The sequence below is a fragment of the Argopecten irradians genome, chromosome 8 (genome assembly GCF_041381155.1).
Source record: "Argopecten irradians isolate NY chromosome 8, Ai_NY, whole genome shotgun sequence".
Taxonomy (NCBI): domain Eukaryota; kingdom Metazoa; phylum Mollusca; class Bivalvia; order Pectinida; family Pectinidae; genus Argopecten; species Argopecten irradians.
In genome coordinates this window covers 35,087,900-35,106,447 of record NC_091141.1, presented here as the reverse complement: position 1 = coordinate 35,106,447, position 18,548 = coordinate 35,087,900, and the positions used below count along the sequence as shown (strand labels likewise).

At 32.5% G+C, this 18,548-nt stretch overlaps 2 protein-coding genes across 4 annotated transcripts in view; one reads left to right on the top strand and one right to left on the bottom strand.

The window, feature by feature from the left end:
* LOC138330220 (fatty acyl-CoA reductase 1-like) overlaps positions 1-2,928 on the bottom strand; it is a 38,517-nt gene extending 35,589 nt beyond the window's left edge. For both annotated transcript variants that reach the window (XM_069277676.1, XM_069277678.1), the window contains exon 1: positions 2,814-2,928. The gene's annotated coding sequence lies outside the window, so the exon portion shown is untranslated. The remainder of the gene's footprint in view (positions 1-2,813) is intronic.
* A 208-nt stretch (positions 2,929-3,136) lies between these two features.
* On the top strand, positions 3,137-16,821 carry LOC138330219 (coiled-coil domain-containing protein 91-like). 2 transcript variants are annotated; one of them, XM_069277675.1, is made up of 14 exons: positions 3,137-3,197; positions 5,042-5,103; positions 5,708-5,795; positions 6,901-7,115; positions 7,835-8,383; positions 8,686-8,784; positions 9,347-9,454; positions 10,078-10,170; positions 10,726-10,794; positions 11,019-11,105; positions 11,490-11,579; positions 12,062-12,151; positions 12,917-15,401; positions 15,494-16,821. In XM_069277675.1, the coding sequence occupies exons 2-13, from the start codon at positions 5,065-5,067 to the stop codon at positions 13,049-13,051; spliced, it is 1,662 nt and encodes a 553-aa protein (XP_069133776.1). In that variant the 5' UTR covers positions 3,137-3,197; positions 5,042-5,064; the 3' UTR covers positions 13,052-15,401; positions 15,494-16,821. The 2 variants fall into 2 exon arrangements, with proteins under 2 accessions (XP_069133776.1, XP_069133775.1); XM_069277674.1 differs by having other exon boundaries at positions 3,147-3,242.
* Positions 16,822-18,548: the final 1,727 nt, after the last annotated feature.

The window sequence follows — 18,548 nt, the reverse complement described above, 5'->3', positions numbered from 1 at the left end:
TATATATATATAGCTCCAACTAGTGGGGTATGCACTTAAAAGGAACAAATTTGGACTTGAATCAATTTGCAAAATTTAAAAAAAGAAACTGATGTAAGAGCTGTAACTTTTTTTACCTGGAAAATGGGCAATCGACTTATATTGTGTTATGACTTATACTCTGTGTGTGGTTTCACACTTTCAGTGTGCATTTAATTTCAGAAAAGGGAACTTGAGGTTTAAAAAAAAAAAGGAAAATTAAAGGGGCGTTTAAAGAAATAGGGGTGTTTACTTCCGTATTTGACCCAATAACATCATTAAGAATCATTAAGAATAAGCGCTCCCATCTCTGTCAGCCCCCCCTACCCTATTTTAGGCTTCATCAATTTGACTTACGTAAAAAAAATTGGTTTTATTACCAATTTCTTTTGCAAATTGATTTATGGCTTACTTTTGTAGAATAATTTTATGAAAGGCTGGTCAAAATTTGTTTCTATTAAGCGCCCTTTGATATGCTTCAATTTTTTAAGACCCCTGGGTACTTATTGGGTTGAATACGTTAGGTCTAATATATATGGTAGTAGCAATTGCTACAAATTTTATTTGGATAACTATATAACCATCTGTCAGATAATGTACATGATGCAACTACTGGCCTATAAACTGTTTATATCGGGTACATATACCTGTTATATAGTACAGGTAGTCAGGTACAAAGATCGGGTCATAACTTAGATGTAGAAGTCTACATGATCATGGTCGTGTTCTGTTAATCAAAGTTTAAATGTCAATAGTTTATCAGATAGTAAAGTTAACACTGTCAAGAAGTAGATAACGTTATATATTTTTTTTTAAATGAAATTTGATGTTTTCGTGGGAAAAACAAGTTTTCCTAATACTTTTATCTTTTAAATGTGCGTGTATGCATGAATTTAAAATGATTTTACCATGAAATTCGAAATTAGAAAAAAAAAATGAATTTTTATTCTTTTGTATACTTTTCAAGTGAGCGATAATTAACTCAATCATGCAGTGCATTAATTATCAAAAATAATTCATATTTCTGTATTAAAGGCCCAGTATATTAATATTGTTCCTTAAATAATATTTCATAATGTCATCACAGTATTTCTTAAAGGCCTAGGATATTAAAGTTCCTTAGATATTAAAGTAAACATGAAACATCTATGTACACAGGCCTAGATATATGGTACTTACATGTACATATTATAACCGATTTTTATGATAACCAATCGATAATGTCCTGTTAAATCACCTTAGCTTATAGACACTGATTTATAGTGATCGAGCTACTACAATCATAATTCTTTCTATATATATATATCAGCTGGTCTATATAAGTAAATATTATACACAATAGAAATAAAAGAAAAATCTTTGACACTATTGGAAATGGTATATACATAATTTAAACAAGTTTATATAGACATGACAGGTGAGGTTATCAATAGTACATCTTATAATAAATCTAGGGGATATCATATGTAGTCTAGAAATGTATGCATGTACACATGTATGTATGAGTATATTAACGGCCAATAAGTGGCCAATATTAAAGACTTAATACAAATATTTAAAAAGAACAGATAACAACATATATATATACAGACTTTAATATATAGGTCAATGATACATGTTATATATAAACCAAGGTTTCTACCAGTTAACTAGGGCACCTGAAATCGTTTTACTATTAAACCGAATAATTATACAATGCAAATTTGGCATATATTATTTTTAAAACCCCTGCAGTCTTGCCTTCCATTTATTTTTTGTTTCATTACTTAGTCATATTTTTTTCTGTATAATATACATTTTCGTTCTGTAGAGGTCCTGGTCGAGCTGAACCTCTATACATTTATTCCTGTCCTGGAGGATATATATGATGTGAGACCTTGTCAAAACATTAAAACAGATATGTATATCTCAGGCTGAAGGTGTTCAATATAAGGCAGTACCCAGTACATTTTGCGGATTGAAGTGGGCCATGGCACGTACCTCATGTATTTTTCTAAACTACATTAGAAAGTATATTCTACTTACATACAAAAGTACCCCTAAAATTACAGCTATGTACATGTATAATGCGCTATATATCCTGAAATATAACAAAACCCCTGATGTGACCATCCAATATTACTTACAGTACATTATGTTATTGACGTCAGGATATATTATCACAGGCCCTAGTAAGTCACACAACTGTGACATGAAGATTGATTTTCTATAATCAATACGAGTAGTACTGTCATACTGTGGGTGGATATTTGTGGTAACCATGATCAATTTTTAATGACACATTCAAATGTGCTGAATGAAACTGCCATGGATTTGAGAACATGTCATTTCAGATATGTATGAAATGTTGTGTTTAGAGAGATAACAAATTTAAGTTCCTGGACGTGTATGCTAAACCTTTTAGCGACTCGATGAGCCAATAGCAACAATACAAACATTACTAAAGGGGAAGTAACTCGTGGAAAAGAAAACACTCAGTCGGTGCGTGTTGACTAAGTCGACGATTATCACAATTTTAAGTGACATCACTGATACGTATGCTTGTGGCAATGCACAAGAGCAAAATCGTTCAAGAACGCGCGAATAGAAAGTTCAGGGATATGAAAATGAATGAGCGGGAAAACCATGAATCAATAAATGGTTTATCGCCAATATGATGCCGACCGGCAAGTCTCTGAGAGACGACCCAGCCCACTTACAAATTATGTAAAAATGTCGACACTTATAAAACTATGAGTAATCGATCACAGACATAATAAAGAAATGTAAAAATGGTCTTAAGATAGTATACTCACTTTTCGTAAACAAGACTTTAAACTTGTTTAAAACACCACACTTTTCTTCCGAGGTGGGAACATTTCAATCGCCATCTAACCGTGGTCAAGGCCAAAGGTTATTTTCGGTCACAGTTCAAAGGGCGACGCGACGCACTGAATAAGTTCACGTCGAGTGATTGGATGCTGTTAAATCATTCCACGATATTTGACCAGACTTTCGTCAAAATATCTATTTTTCAAGAAATATATTTTGATTTTCTTCTTGCTACATTTTACATGAATATTGTTATTCAAAATGGCTACAGTATATTAATTTACAAAATAACGAAAAATATGCGTTTCCCATGATTCCAAGTTAAAATGTCAGCCTCCATGTTATAAGTCGTGTCAAAACCACCGCAGGTAAATCTACCTGTATTTCATTGGCATCGGTAACTCGTCTTTTGGGTATTGAAGTTTTCTTTATTCTTGTCCGGAAACTATCTAACAAAATAAGCATTTTTTGTACAACATGTATCTAATGTATATATCTGTTGCTCGGTGTAAACGGGAAATTCAGTTTGTTTACATTTTTAATTTTAAGCATTTTATACAGTAAGTTTTTATATAACAGGTTGGGCACACACTATGGCCGTTTTCGTTTATTAGGAACAACGGTCAATCGGTTCGACCGTTTGTTAAAGTCATGATTTCAAGTAAAACTCCTGACGGACCTGCAGTTTTTGATACAGGCCTGTGAGGGCTTTGTCAAAGCTCGTCTGAAAACAATATAAAATCACCAGGTCCGTCTTTCATTCATAAACGAACAACCTGGTCCAACCAGTCAAACCGTATAATCGAAAACGGCCCTGTATTTGGATATAGTCCTGCATTTGAGTAATCTTTTATTTTACCAAATACGTGATTCTGTGAAATAAAAATGCAGAAAATTATTTTAAACATTTTATCAAAAAGGGCATTATAATTTTTATGTGTAGCACCATCAATGATCAAGTCACTAACAAAACACTTCTATTGCTTATTATGGGGCAAAAAATAAAACACAGCTAAAACTCAAGCGACCGTGACATTTGCACTGAATTTCCAGGGCTTTTTCTCACTGCTTTGGGAATGGGGCCTATGGCTTTGAATTTGGGAAAATGTGCGACAAAACCAGGATTTGGGAAAAATTATGATATTAAGCATAACAAATAAGAATTTTTTATTTCCAATGTATTTTATGTACTTTTCTGAAGCCAATTCACAAATACTTAAAGTCTTAACCAACTAAGCTCATGTAATATTTTTGGATAGTTTTGAAAGAAATTTCGATTTTGGAAAATTGAAGGCTTGAATTGGGAAAAATTTAGAGGTTTTGCCATGGGGAATGGGGCCGATTTTCGGCCCCAAATCATGTTGAAAAAAAGCCCTGATTTCTCTGATGGTTATATATACAATAGTCAATGGAGGGCACCTAAATTGTCCTTTTATGACAAAGTGAGATAACAGAATCCAATATTTCATGAACAAAATCATAGTTATTAATCAGTTGACACCATTTTTTGATAAACAATTCTAAAATGACTTTATCCAAATTTACAGAGGTATTTTTATTAGAGCAGAAACAAATAGCAGATTTTGATATTAAAATATTTGTTAAATGATGTAGTGTTGGACCGATTCTCGATTTTAATCCATGATCGATCAATTTTTATTTTTCTAAAGACTGTCGATTATAAAAGGTAATAATCGATTATTAGAATGGGGGATAACTTGTGGTTATTTCATACTATTCTGAATCTTTATACCGTGCATATATGCAAAACCAAGTTAAAGAAAAGAAATTACTTCATTTCATACTGTTGGATCATCTTTCTAAAATTATTCATGGAAATTCAATACATAAATAAAGGAAAATTTTCTGTAACGGTATCGGATTGTAAAATAATTAGCTAGCTTGTCCAAATTAAAACCAATCATCGATTATGATTTTACAACCGATTAGCTATAGTTTGATGTATTCCAATATTCGGACCTAATGTCGTTAGAGGTTTTCATCACCTACATGTCTTTATCTATTTCTATGCTTTGTCTCACCGATATTATCAGTGATTTCGAAGCCATGCATTTCAATCTGCATACAGGTATCTTCTAGATCTTCTGCATATGCATGTGTTACCGTATATGTTTCAGTATTGATAAATCATTAGTAAAAGTTATTGTTTTGCTAATTACAATAAATACAATTGATTGTTTATATATTTCAGATCTAGAATTTTAGCCTCTCGGAATGGATGATGATGATTTTGATGATTTTGGTGGATTTGAGGTAATATTAAATATTTTGTTGCCAATAAAATCAAATCAAATATATAGCCAGATACTACATTGATTATGAACTGATACATATTAATAGAGGAATATAACAATAAGGCTGATTGGAATTGATTATTAAATCATGTGTTCTTATATTTATTAGTTACATAATATTTCCAGAGAAAATAAGATAAATTTTGCTTAAAATCTGTTACCACCACTACCTACAAGAGCAGATACATAGATCTGCATGTAGTATAAGAAAAAAAGAAAATAAGGTATATATAGTATCTATTAAATTAAAAAATAGTGACTTGCAGTGCTGAAAATTGTTCAGACTACATATTACAAAATCAAATTATTTTTGATGTACAATTCTATTGATTTTTCAAGGACTCATTTTTCCAAATTCAAAACACAACATTAATTTCTTAATAATGAAGTCATGAAAATGTTATGTCTGTTTTTCTCGATTTTTTCTTAAAATTACAGGTATGAAAATAATAATCAGCCAATCAGAAATTCATAATTAATAAGAAAAACAAATTATTTAAGTATAAACGATCTGTAGTCTTAACTTGATTATTACGTTTATTTTATCTACATTGTATATATAGGCAGCTGAGCCTGTTTCTCAGGCGCCAGTACCCACGGCGAGTCAGGGTCAGGAAGCAAGTCCTTCGCCCTGGGCACTCATGACGTCAGGTTTGTAGCTCTACCAAAGCCATACAGCCAGTAATTGTTATAGGAAGGATATTTTCACAATTTCATATTTAGGACATTCATTGTTTTCCCCGAGAAAAATAATAAGTACCGGTTATTGTAAATACATTTATACTTTCAAAACAAAATTGCAAAAATTGAATCTTTAATAGGAAAAATTAATTTTCCGTTTAATTCATCATTATCAAAAATTTTGCCCCATGAAAATAACTGGCTACATACGTATATACATGCAGTATTACATGATTATCTCCCTTTTGGATGAGAGTATACATACTAGACTAATGTAAAATTGATCAACTCAGTAAAGAATGGATATCCATTATGCATATAATTATATAAAATAAACTATTTTCAACACAATCATGGGGAATGAAGTGATCATATTAGGACACAGATTCTGTTTTCTTTTCTTTCCTTTTTTTTCATTTTGATTTAATTTATCATGCATATCATAGTTCACTTTTTAAAGATGCTCCACCGCTGACAAATATTATTTTCGCACTATTTAAAAACAGGAGCAGACAATTTAGTATTTCTCTTCAGTTAATAAGGTTACTTACTTCAAACCATTACCACCATTGAAAAGTTTGAGCTTCTAATTTTGCTTCAAGATAAAAATATAAAAAATAATTAATTGCATCCCGAAAAAATTCTGTGGCACTATATCCCATATGGAATGAAGTATTGATTGTGCGAGCACCAAAGGCAAAATAAATTATCTATATTATTTTTTGTGTTAATTAGACATATATATACACGATTGAACACCAATTATTGTTCAAATGATGTGTATCATTTATACTCTGTCGGCGGTGGAGCATCTTTAATAGTTTGATGTTTAAAGTCTTAAAAGTTTCAGGATATATTTTTTTTTCAAATAAACTTTATTGACAAATAATATAAACATCTCCATTAACAGTAAATACTCATCGTCTATCAAAATTTTTGCTTTTCAAAATAAATATAAAAGCATTACATTAATTTGTAGTATAAAACGTAACATGCTAATTGCTTTCAATCATAACTAGTAACAACAGAAAGATCGAGTTAAAAAATGTGTAATATTTTCTTTTAAACGATATAGGCTACAGTAATGTTGGGGCAAAACCAGACTTATTGTGCAGAGAGAGTAAGTTCCCAGAGGTGCTCGATCCCACAGTGACTAAAAGTCAAGGGTCATTGAGCCAGGACCAAAATGGAGCGGCTGGGCAGCTAAGAGTTCAAGGAGAGGCTAGTGGTAGCTCTGCCCCATTCCCAGCTTTTGAAGTGCAGTTTCCCACTGGTTCAAGTGATTCCTCAGTAAGTATAGTAATTTTGATTTTTAGTCCTTTACCAGACACTTTGTGTTGTGTGTGACTGTCCGTCCATCTGTCTGTCTGTCTGACATTTTCTGGGTTCTATTTCCTATACTTTAGGCATTGGAGCTTCACACTTGATACAAGGGTCCACCCAGGTGAGGTGAAGTGTTAAAAAAACTTCTTGTGAATAGCTAGGAGGCCTAGAGAGACCTAATATTGGGTCTGTAGCATATTTTGTTGAAGGTCTTACAAAGTTTTTTTTTTAATTAATGACCTTGATAATCATTCAAGGACACAGGGGTCAGAAAGGTTAAAATCTTAAACAACTTCTTTTCAATACAAAAGAGGCCTATAGAGATCTGATATAGATTGTAGCATATTAGGATTAAGGGCTACTAAGTCTGTTCAAATATATGACCTTTACCTAGTGCTTTAAAAGGTCATCAAATAAATCAGAAAATTTCAACTCCTACTAAAGAGTTCCTAGTATACAATGCCGTAATTAATATTAGCCAAAGAAAAGGTGAGCATTTTCAGCCTACATATATTAGATTCGTGTGTGTTGATCCAACGATTTTTAGCCACTACCGTGTACTTTGACTGTGTTATATCGTGCCAATAGTCAGATGACAGTTAAGGCCCATGGGCCTCTTGAATTGTTTGTTGATTAGTTTGAATTTCTTAAAATTAACAATTTTAAAATCTTGCCTTACCTTTCAGGATGTCAATTTAGATGAAGTGACATTGGCCAACAACATTTTAGATGGTCAGTTCCTCCCCTCCTTCCCAATGTCCACTCAACGGTCATCCAGCACAGTGACCAGCACTCAGTGTAATCGTCCAGCTTCAGTATCGACGGTCAGCCAACAAATTTTCACAGACAGTCAGAAAGGAACTCCACAGGATTCTTTAGTTGAAAGTTTGCACCAGAGTTCAACTCCAGGCCAAAATCAAACGGACTCGGCCATCGCTGAACGGTTAGGTGTAAAACAGAGCTTGCCGTCTCACACAGAGCAGACGTCACTTCCCCAGTCAAACATCAGCCGGTCAAGAGCGTCAAATTCATTTTCTTCTGACCAAAAGTCATCGCCAGGGATGGATTTTTCTGTGAGCAGGAAACTGTCTTCCTCCAGTGAACCTCCCGTTAAACAAGACTCTTGGCAGTCGGACCTGTTCAGTTCAGTTCAGACAAAAATTACTACATCTGGAACAAGAACTGTACCTTCTAATGTTCTGTCCAGTATGACTGCTTCTGCCACAAAAAGACAGGTATTCAATCATATTGCATCCCAGTAATGATAGAGTCTGGCCTCAATTAGTTCAATGTTTACCGGTAGGTTGATAGTTTTCTTTCAATAGGTGTTGTATTGGTTATCAAATCAAAAGTAGGTCAAATTAACCTACATATTGACCTTTGACCTACATCTGACTGGGACTGTAATTCTTTGTCGTAGCAATGTTTTGTTTCTTTAAAAACAAGTTGGTGAAATATAAGTTATAGAATGCTCGTAAAATATGTTATTTCGGTATGTAATTGAAATGATTTTCATTGTTTTGTGTATTGATGATAGAATGAAAAAACTTCTCCTAACGAGGCAGTCCTTGAGGAGATGAAACAGATTCGGTCAGAGAGTCAGGCCGCAGTCAAGACAGTGGTACAAGAATATAAGGTATGGGCAAAAATTGAAAAAGTCAAATTTGCTTGTCATGATTTACCGGGTACTATTATCATGTACACCAAGCATATGGGGGTTTTAAGAAAATGACTTGAACAGAGCATGCAATAAGTCTCATCTTCCGGTAACTGTGGTGTCAAAAAATCGCGTAAACTTCTAAGTGAGTTCATTTGACACCAATAGTAATAATACTTTACCAACCTTAAACTGATATACTGCATTGTTGCTAATATTCGCAGGTTTTTTTTTCCCGCTTAATTTGCAGATTCATCCATTCTCAAAAATTATTATCAAGAAAATTATTATCATGAAATTTATCAAACTCATGGTTTTACATAATTTGTCAGAACATATCATGATCATATGAATGACAATTTCAAAGACTATAAATAAAATTCGCTAAAATAAGCCCCGCAAAAAGTTTTCAAACCGTAAATTCCGAAATTTTACAACCGTGAAATTGAAACTAGGAGTTTTACCTGCACAGTTCTGAGTGTTTCGAGATAACGAGGATTGGCTGCATTAATTAACACTAATTGATGTTTTCTATGATAAGGACTTGATGCAGACAACTCTTCAAAGTGAACGCACAGCAATAGAGGCTCAGGTTCGTGTGTTGATGAAAGAACAGGAAGAGAAGTTCAAAAGCATGCTCAATGAACAGGTGAGAGGGCATATATTCTCCCTTTGCATATTACAGAGTAAGCTCTCTTGCAGGTAGGTGTCCATTGTGACGTCATTATTTTATGGACGCAATTCACGTCAATTTTTCGGAAAATATTATGTTACGTTCGCAAACACATGATGTCACATTCAATACCTACCCGCAAGTACAGATAACTCTGTAATATGCAAATACAGAATAGGCAATGGCTACTGTCCAATTTCAATTAATTTAAAAATCTCTTGATTTCATCATTAAAGTATTTTGAATTTAATAAAATGAGAATGAAGATATAAAACCAAATATTCACAGTTATGTATAGTTTTAATAGACTAATTATTGATATTATTAAGTTGATTATTTCTTTTTGCAATCTGTACAAAATTATAATAATTTTATATTTTTGTTAATATTTTGTGGGCTAAATATTTGCAACCAAATAAATATCCCGCAACATTGCAAAAATATCCTCTTGGTAAAAAATACTAATTGTATAAAGTACATGTATTTTAAATTTTGTTTACTAGTTTTATTATTTCCAGCCTTTAGGAAAATTGTCAGTCTTAGCTTTTAGTATTACAAGATGTGATGTGGTGTTTACGTTGTATTTAATTCATTCATAGCGATCTCAATTTGAAGAAAAAATGGCTGAGGAACGGATCAAAATGACAGAATCAAAGAATGCTGCACTGAAGGAGAAAGCAGAGGAACTCAAGGTATTGGATTGTGTGTATTCTGTTAATAACTGAAACCTTTTTGTACCAGAATTAGCTATTTTTTGTTATCTGTTTTATCTATATTTTATTATAGAAATGCATTGTGTCATAGTCAAATCAGAAATCAGCGTACTGGAATATTGGTTTAGTTTGATAATTAGTTTAGCGTCCTATTAACAGCCAGGGTCATTTAACAATGTGCCAGCTTAGATGGTGAAGGAAAGCTAGGGTAACCGGAGAAAAACCATCAACCAACCATAAATCAGTACCTGGCAACTACTCTGCATGGGATTCAAACCCCAAGGCGGACGACTTGTGGTGATATGTCGATCGTGACATCTTAGACACTCGGCCACCTTTGCCCTGTACTAGTAGAAAAAGATAGAAATTGATTGAAGATTAACTGGCTATCATTTGACAGATTCAGATATAAATTTTGTAGAAATAACAGTTTGTTGCAATAAATAAGTGCAGCATTATAATTGTTGTCAGAAAGAGTGGAAATCTTTTCTTTGATAATGTATGATGATAATAAACCACCTTTGGTCTTTTCAGAAAGAGTTTGATGAATTTTTGAAGGAAGAAAGAGAGAAAAACCAGACCAACTTACAAAATGCTTTAGAGGTATGTAGTACATTTTACAAATGTTCTATCTCACAAGAGAATTGAAGTTTGAGGGCAGAGTTATCTCCCCTGGCCTGTGCACAATGAGGCTGGTTGGATGCCTGCAACTCCATGAAAATGAAGTGCAATTTTAAGTCATCAAAAGTCTAGTTAATCTGTTAAAGCAATACATCAAACATCATTTTAAAAGTACTTAAATGGCATTGCACACTTTTTGTTGCCAGGAAGAACGATTGGAAAACAGCAAAAAAGTAATGGAAGCTTTAGAAGAGGAACGAGAAAAAAACAGAAAACAGCACTTAGAACAAAGGGTAAAACATATGAAATATCTTTGAACATACAATCTTAAGAGTTACCTTGATTGTGCTTTTAGATAACTAATTGTTGCAGTAAAAATTATGACAACACCCCTCCCCCCCTGGTAATATGTTTTAATTTAATATATAGATGAACAGTTTGTGAATCTAAGATTCTGCAAACTCAGATAAACAGTGGAGGAAAATAAAGAAATACCTAAAAGTTTTAGTTTCTAGTAATTGATAAACCAATTTTATTATATTGTTTCAATGATATTAATCATTTTTATTTTTCATTTAATATCTGATTTTTTTTTTCTCAAATAAAAATGAAATATGGATAATATTACAATATTAAAAGCATGTATTTATTATTGATTTAGGTGTGGTTTTTTACAGGAATTGTTCAAAAAGGAACTGCAAGAAGAACAGCAAAAACATGAGGACATTGTTCTGAAATCATTAGCAGATCAACGGGAAAAGTTTCAGGTCTTCTATTACTACAGATTATCCTTAATACATACTTTAACTTAGACGGAAATATCATAATAATTATAAATAATGTTAGAAATTGCAAAAAACTGTATCGGGTAAATTGCAGATATGAAAATTAATTTTACAAGTTAGTCAAAATAGTGTTTTAAGTTGTATAGAAAAAAAAAAGATAAAAATTAAAAAAAAAAAAAAAAAAAAAAGCTTAAGTATGCAAAGTACCATATTTTCAAGTTTTATTACTAAAATTTTAACATTTTGAAGCAAAATTCTGTCTTTGTAATAACATAGAGTTATCTGCACTTGAGGGTAGGTAATGATTGTGACCTCATCAGTTTTGCAAAAAAGTTTTATTGCTCTTCAAAATATAAGATGTGATACAAAAATTTTGCAAGCGAGCATAAGGGTAGATAACTCTGTAATATGCAAATTTATTATGATAGATAATATCTGTATTATATTGTTATATCCTGTTCCAGGTGATGATGAAGGAGAATCGGGAAGAGGAACGATTGAGGTCAGAAGAGGCACTTCGTGTAAAAATTGAACAGATAGAGTCTCAGAAAACAGTGAGTATTTGTTATATGATTGATCAGATTTAGTGTTATTGCCTCATAATTACCTAGTTTTAATTCTTCAACGAAAGTATCTCAATTCTGTGTATTTATGCCTCTGTTTATTCAAAACTTGCAAACTAGACAATTTCTGAATCTTTGTTCAAAAATTCAAAATTTCAGTCCATACATAAACAGCAGCATCAGAAAATATTACATGTAGGTAATAGAATCTAGTGATGGGCCGATGATCGAAAAAAAAAATGAAAATCAGTCAATTTTTTTTTTTAACTGATCATCGATTCAGAAATTTAAAAAAACCAATTAATCAGAATTTTTTTTAAGTGGTCCTTAATCTTTAGATTTGTGTCATGAAACATTTGTTAATCATAATTCAACTGAATATTTAGCCCATTTTTATTACCCTACAGACATTGTTCCCATACCATACAGTATCCATCATGACGCTTAAGTCCGTCGCAGTCGACAGGCTTTCTTACCACAGCATTATCTTGTGATTCAAGTGATATTTGTAGTTATTTCTCACCAGTTTAATAACATATTTATACAGTGTACATCACAATAATTTTGGAACAGTCTTTTTAATTCTAATAAATAGAGCAATTATTTCCTGAATTTGAAAACAGATTATAATCGATAATCGATAAATTTTGACATTCCGATTATCGATTATGAAAATGAAACCAATTCCCATCACTGATATTTTCTACACAATTGTTCATGTACATTATGATGATTGTATCTGTTCCTCAATTACAGCTAGACAACAAAGTCCACAAGAGACATATGGCCAGTTTGGATGTTTTCCTGGAGGGTGCTCGCCAGCAACTCTCACTTCTCATGGACAAAACCGACAAGCCGGACTCATCAGACGTCGAGATGTTAAACAGTTGATCAGGTTCTAGTCTAAACTGCTGTCCATCATTTCTGAGAATTAACTCGTTACTAGTCTTTTTCGTCTAGAAATCTGGCTGGAGTAGTGCTCAATATTAATTACGGTATCTAAATCAAGGTGATTAAATCTCTTTTATTCCCAAGTGGTTCAGTGTAAAGGGTTGAAATCTCTGTTTCACTTCCAAGGAGGTTTAAGATTAATGAATTTACTCCCAAAGGGGCTGATTTTTTGGGTTTTTTTTAACACGTGTACCTCCAACAGATATCTACTTAATAAAAAATGAACATTAAAAAAAATGATGAAATGTTGAATTCGTCACATTGTAATGTTCCATGAAATTACACAGTAATTGTTACATTGCTGTTATGCCACTATACCATATCATTGTGATAAATAAAATAATGCTTGTTTGTCTCTCAAACCCATGTAAAAAAAAATGAAAAACAAAATTTAGATAAATGTGGATTTCTACATTCCGGGTAGGAGAAAAAAAAATTTCAGCTTAATGTACTTTTTAATTTATGTAATGTATTCCTGGTAAAGAAGCCATCATTCCAGTTTTATTTCTCAGGTTCTGGTTTCTAGGGAGGGGCATACATGTACTTATCTACCTGTGATAAAGTATTCATATATTATTAATAGCTTTTGTTAAAATTTCATCATGTGGATTATTTTAATTTACAGTATAACTTGTCAAAACTGGCCATTGTCTAATATGGATCTCTGTGTATTCCAGCATAATTGTATGGCATTTTCATTCTTAATTTATTCTGTATTTGCTTATTAAAGAGTTATCTGCCCTTGCGGGTAGGTGTTGATTGTGATGTCATGTGTTTGCGAGTATAATGTCATACTTTTCAGAGATAATGATGTGAATTGCACTCACAAAACAATGACGTAACAATCGTTACTTACTCGCAAGGGAGCTAACTCTTAATATGCAAAGATGGAATAGTGTATTTAAAACCGCTATATATACTGACTAAATATGCTTGTCTCGGGGAGATCTGGTTAAGATAAAGTTACATTGTATATAGATTGTTACGATGAAGCAATACGTAGGAGATGCAAATTGTTATAATTAGTGTTAATAGTTTTTTATCGTTTGTGTAACAATGTTATTTCTTTTAAGTGAATGTTCGGGCAAAGAAATGCGTTCATTGACCTTCCAAAAGTACTTACATAACAAAACGACGACCAATTTCTGCTCACGTTACCATTGAAATTTAGGAAAAGCTCTGTGTAAATTTAGCACTGTGATAAAAATAAATTCGCCTTACCCTTTGAAAGCGAGGCTGCATGGAAATGTCAACACGGACATAGCCAATTGAGAAGACATTTTGGGATTTGGCCAGATGTTTTTTTTCCGACTTGAGCCTTCCTATGCCTGACTATTCACTTTAATATGCTTTTTGAGATGAAAAATATTGCATATTATTGGAGATTTAAGACTATAAGCTTTGAAGTTCAATTTAATTTATTTTAAATTATTCAAACAGCAAACTCATAATTCTATTATTTAAGTTGATAAAGCTTTACTTTTAAAGGCTAAATACTCTATTATAAATAACTGGTGTTTGAAAATACTCTTATAATGATAAATCTTGCTTTAGGTAATTTTCTCATTGACAACTTAAACATTTTAATGCAGTTTTCATATCAAAATACATTTTATTATGAAAAAAAAACGTCTTAAAGCTTGATCAAAGATAAGTTTACAAACATTTCCGCTTTAAACTGCCAAATTAAGCACTAGTAGTTCATTTATAAGGGATGGTCGCATGGCCAACAGATTAAAATTGATTTCGAATGGTTGCAAGTATGATACATAATGTATGTTCAAGTTTGTTTATTCTTAAAAGTTTTTCCAGTATTCAAGTCGATGAAAATATCATTTCCTGGAAAATAACTGGCTACATATGATTGTATACTAAGTAATTATATAATACAATATTTATTAAAAGGTTGTGTTTGTGTCGGATTGTTTCAGCATTTATAAAGTACATCTAATTTTTATTTACTTTTTACTTGTATCCAGACGGAACTGTTTGCTAATATCCACATTGATATAACTGTAAAACCTTGTTAAATTGGAGGACTCAGATTTCCTGTTTCATTCTGAAAGAATTTTGGTGATCCCAGCTAATATTTTTACTGATAATATTATAGTAAACCCAGCCTTGGGGATCACCTCTTAACATAAATATTACCTGCTTAATTAAAAAGACTCTAGCGTACCAAATGGCATTCAACTTGTGTATAAAGACCGCTTGGCTATAAAAACATGTTTTCGTGACCTCTTGGGTGGTCGTTATAGACAGGTTTGACGATGAGATATGTATAAGATAGGTCGTTATTGACAGGTTTGACTTAGATATTTAAACTAAAAAAGTATCTAAATGCAGAGGCCCATTCCTAATGATGAGATATGTATAAGATAGGTCATGTCTATTTGCATTCAATGCTGTGTGGTTTAAAGTCACCTAATGTTTTGACAGATATTTTATTAGTAAGGGTTGAATATAATTTCTTATTAAGCTGCATTACTTTATTATTTTACTTCATGCTTTGTTTGTATTAGTAAGTGCAATTCCGAGCCAGATCTTTAGCTGCCAATTACTGCTTTAAAATTATACATATTAATTAAAAGGTTCTAATATGATATATTTTTGAAGTGCTAAGTAAAACTATTATTATACATTTGCCACTAGTACATGACATTGCATGTACATCATGTATTTCACTTGAACTGAACCAAAGTTCATGATATATCTATATTATTTTATGAATATTTTGACTCTGTCATACTCCTATATATGCTCAATGTTTCGATTATACATAGTCTTCATTGTGGTTCAAACTGTAAATTTTATGGCATTTTACAGCTTGTGTATAATTATGTATGTACCCAGAATATGTATATACTGTAAACCAACTATTTTCAAGGAGACTCGATTTTGCGTTTTTATGCCAAAGAAAATTTTCACGCCAATTTAATTATTTTACTATATATTATTTAATACAATAGTTAGATTTCTATGATTCTACTTAACTGCTAATACTGTATTATTGAAACATTTTTGCGACGCCTTCTCACAGGCGAAATATGCGAAATCACGGGCAAAATATAAAATGTTACTTGGTATGCACAGTGTTGGAGATAAAAACTTTGAATATGCTCAGATTTATTACAAATAAACAGATGTAAGTACATGTGGTGTATGCATGTAAACAGGTTAATTGTCATACTAACATTGGCTAGGTGGAAATTTCCCTTTAGACAAGCAGTAGATTGTCTGCCATGTGACCAGAAGGGTGCAAGTTTGAGCCCCAGCATTGGCGGAGTTGTTTTTTCACAATTTCTCCTGGGGCCACGGTGGCCGAGAGGTTAAGATGTCTTGACATATTACCACAAGCCCTCCATTTCTGAGTTGCGAGTTCGAATCCCACATGGGGCAGTTGCCAGGTACTGATCGCTGGCCGATGGTTTTTTTCCGGGTACTCCACCTTCCCTCCACCAACAAACCTGGCATGTCCTTGACCTTGGCTGTTAAGAGGACGTTACACCAATAAAACCAAATAATCTCTCCTATATTACACTTGACAAACACATTATATATATCTCCTCACCCTAGCTGTGTATTACCCACTGGTAAACCCTCCATATTGGGTTGACACAGGGATATGGAAATTTCTTACCCACTGGTAAACCTTCCATATTGGGTTGACACAGGGATATGGAAATTTCTTACCCACTGGTAAACCTTCCATATTGGGTTGACACAGGGATATGGACATTTCAGCTGCATAAATAGCTAGCTTTTGTGCCTGTAGGGATGATTGTCACTATCTGTGTATTGTAGTTAAGCAACATTGAGCACGTCCTGCTTTTGGATTGCCGACCACTCTATTGATTCGGGCCCAACACCAGCCTTTGTACATTAAGTACATTTATCTAATGATTTATTCATATTGACTGTGTTCCTAGATTTGTGTTCAACTGACACTTTGGTATCTCTTTGTCATATCATATAAAGGGAATTAATTGTTTTGTTAATAACTGTATAAAATACCATTTATAATAAATTGTTGAAATGATGCTATGGGACTATGGTTAGTAGCTAATGAACAAAAAACAATTGGAAACTTCAACTTTATATTTGCTAGAGATATTGTTGTGTAAATGTTTAGCTGTAACAGTTGTGCTATTTCCAGTTGATGATATATGGCTGTAATAACTGGAAGTGATGTTTTGCGATTTTGTTTCTTAATATAGTAGAGGTTATGATTTTAAATCACTCTATTATTATATGCATATAACTGATGTTATTAAATCACTCTATTATTTTATGCATATAACTGATGTTATTAAAGAAACGAATAGGGACTAAATGATGTAGGGATTTGGGGGGCTTTTTCAAATAATGGAGGGAAACAAAAAGATGCATAAATAAGGATGATAAATATGTGCATCACTCATATTGTCACATATATATTCTCCTATTGTTTTCTGTTGTAGAGTATGAAATTATGAATACTTTCAATAGTACATTATGAAGAGCAATATTCTGATCATGTGTTCATTAATGTCTAGTGAAGTGTTATCTTTATGCGTTCATAACATCTGGTGATATTAAACTGTGGCATGTTAAATTGGTTCATGAATGAAGGTGGCAATAATTTTATTAAATTATACAGTTCTTATCTGTATGGTTTTGTTTTGTTTCATGGTTGTGTTTCTTGAATGTAATAATTATTTACATTATCTTCCCGAGTACATTTACACTCTTTCCAAATTGTATGACTATCTGCATCTTTGATACTCCAGGGGTTACTATCACTGACATTATATGTACCACTCGACTATCTTATAGTAATACTGAAGGCAGTTCAGAAGAAAACAAACTGACCAATCACTGGCCTGCAGAAACTTCCTTTGAAGATTACAGAAAGAGAGAGAGAGAGAGCGGCACCCATTTTCAAAGCAACGCAATGTTCAATATACAATTCATTTGATGTACATCAAAGGATCAAATTACCTGTGTCTTCTGTTGCCTTCAGCTTTACTATAAAGAATTTTATATTCATTTATCAATTATCTTTTATCGAAGTTCTAACTTTATTTTAATAAATGTAAAGATATGTATCCCTGTATAATTACATTGTAACTGATCATGTCATGCTAAGAACATACGTAGTTCAATTTAAAATTTATTTATACAGATAACCACTGAGTACTCCATTGATTAAAAAAATGTAAAAGAGTCATGATATGTTTAACAAGTATGTTTTAATATACATTGTAATAAATGTTGTTCACTGTCAGGTACAATCATTAAAATACATACCGGATACTGTAAAACGTGGACATTTACGCGAGAAGTGAATGTACGCCAAATACGCGAAGGTCGCTTGATCGCGAACATTTCCAAAGCGCGCAATGTTTTGTACATACATGGACTTTGTTGTTAAAAGTCTTGAAGTGTATCTTTCGAG

Bases quoted from the DNA above. Each gene is read 5' to 3' on its own strand.
- LOC138330219 (XM_069277675.1), top strand. From the start codon at position 5,065: ATGGATGATGATGATTTTGATGATTTTGGTGGATTTGAG. The intron at 5,104-5,707 runs GTAATATTAAAT...TTGTATATATAG, and splicing joins ATGATTTTGGTGGATTTGAG to GCAGCTGAGCCTGTTTCTCA. The intron at 11,580-12,061 runs GTCTTCTATTAC...ATCCTGTTCCAG, and splicing joins ATCAACGGGAAAAGTTTCAG to GTGATGATGAAGGAGAATCG.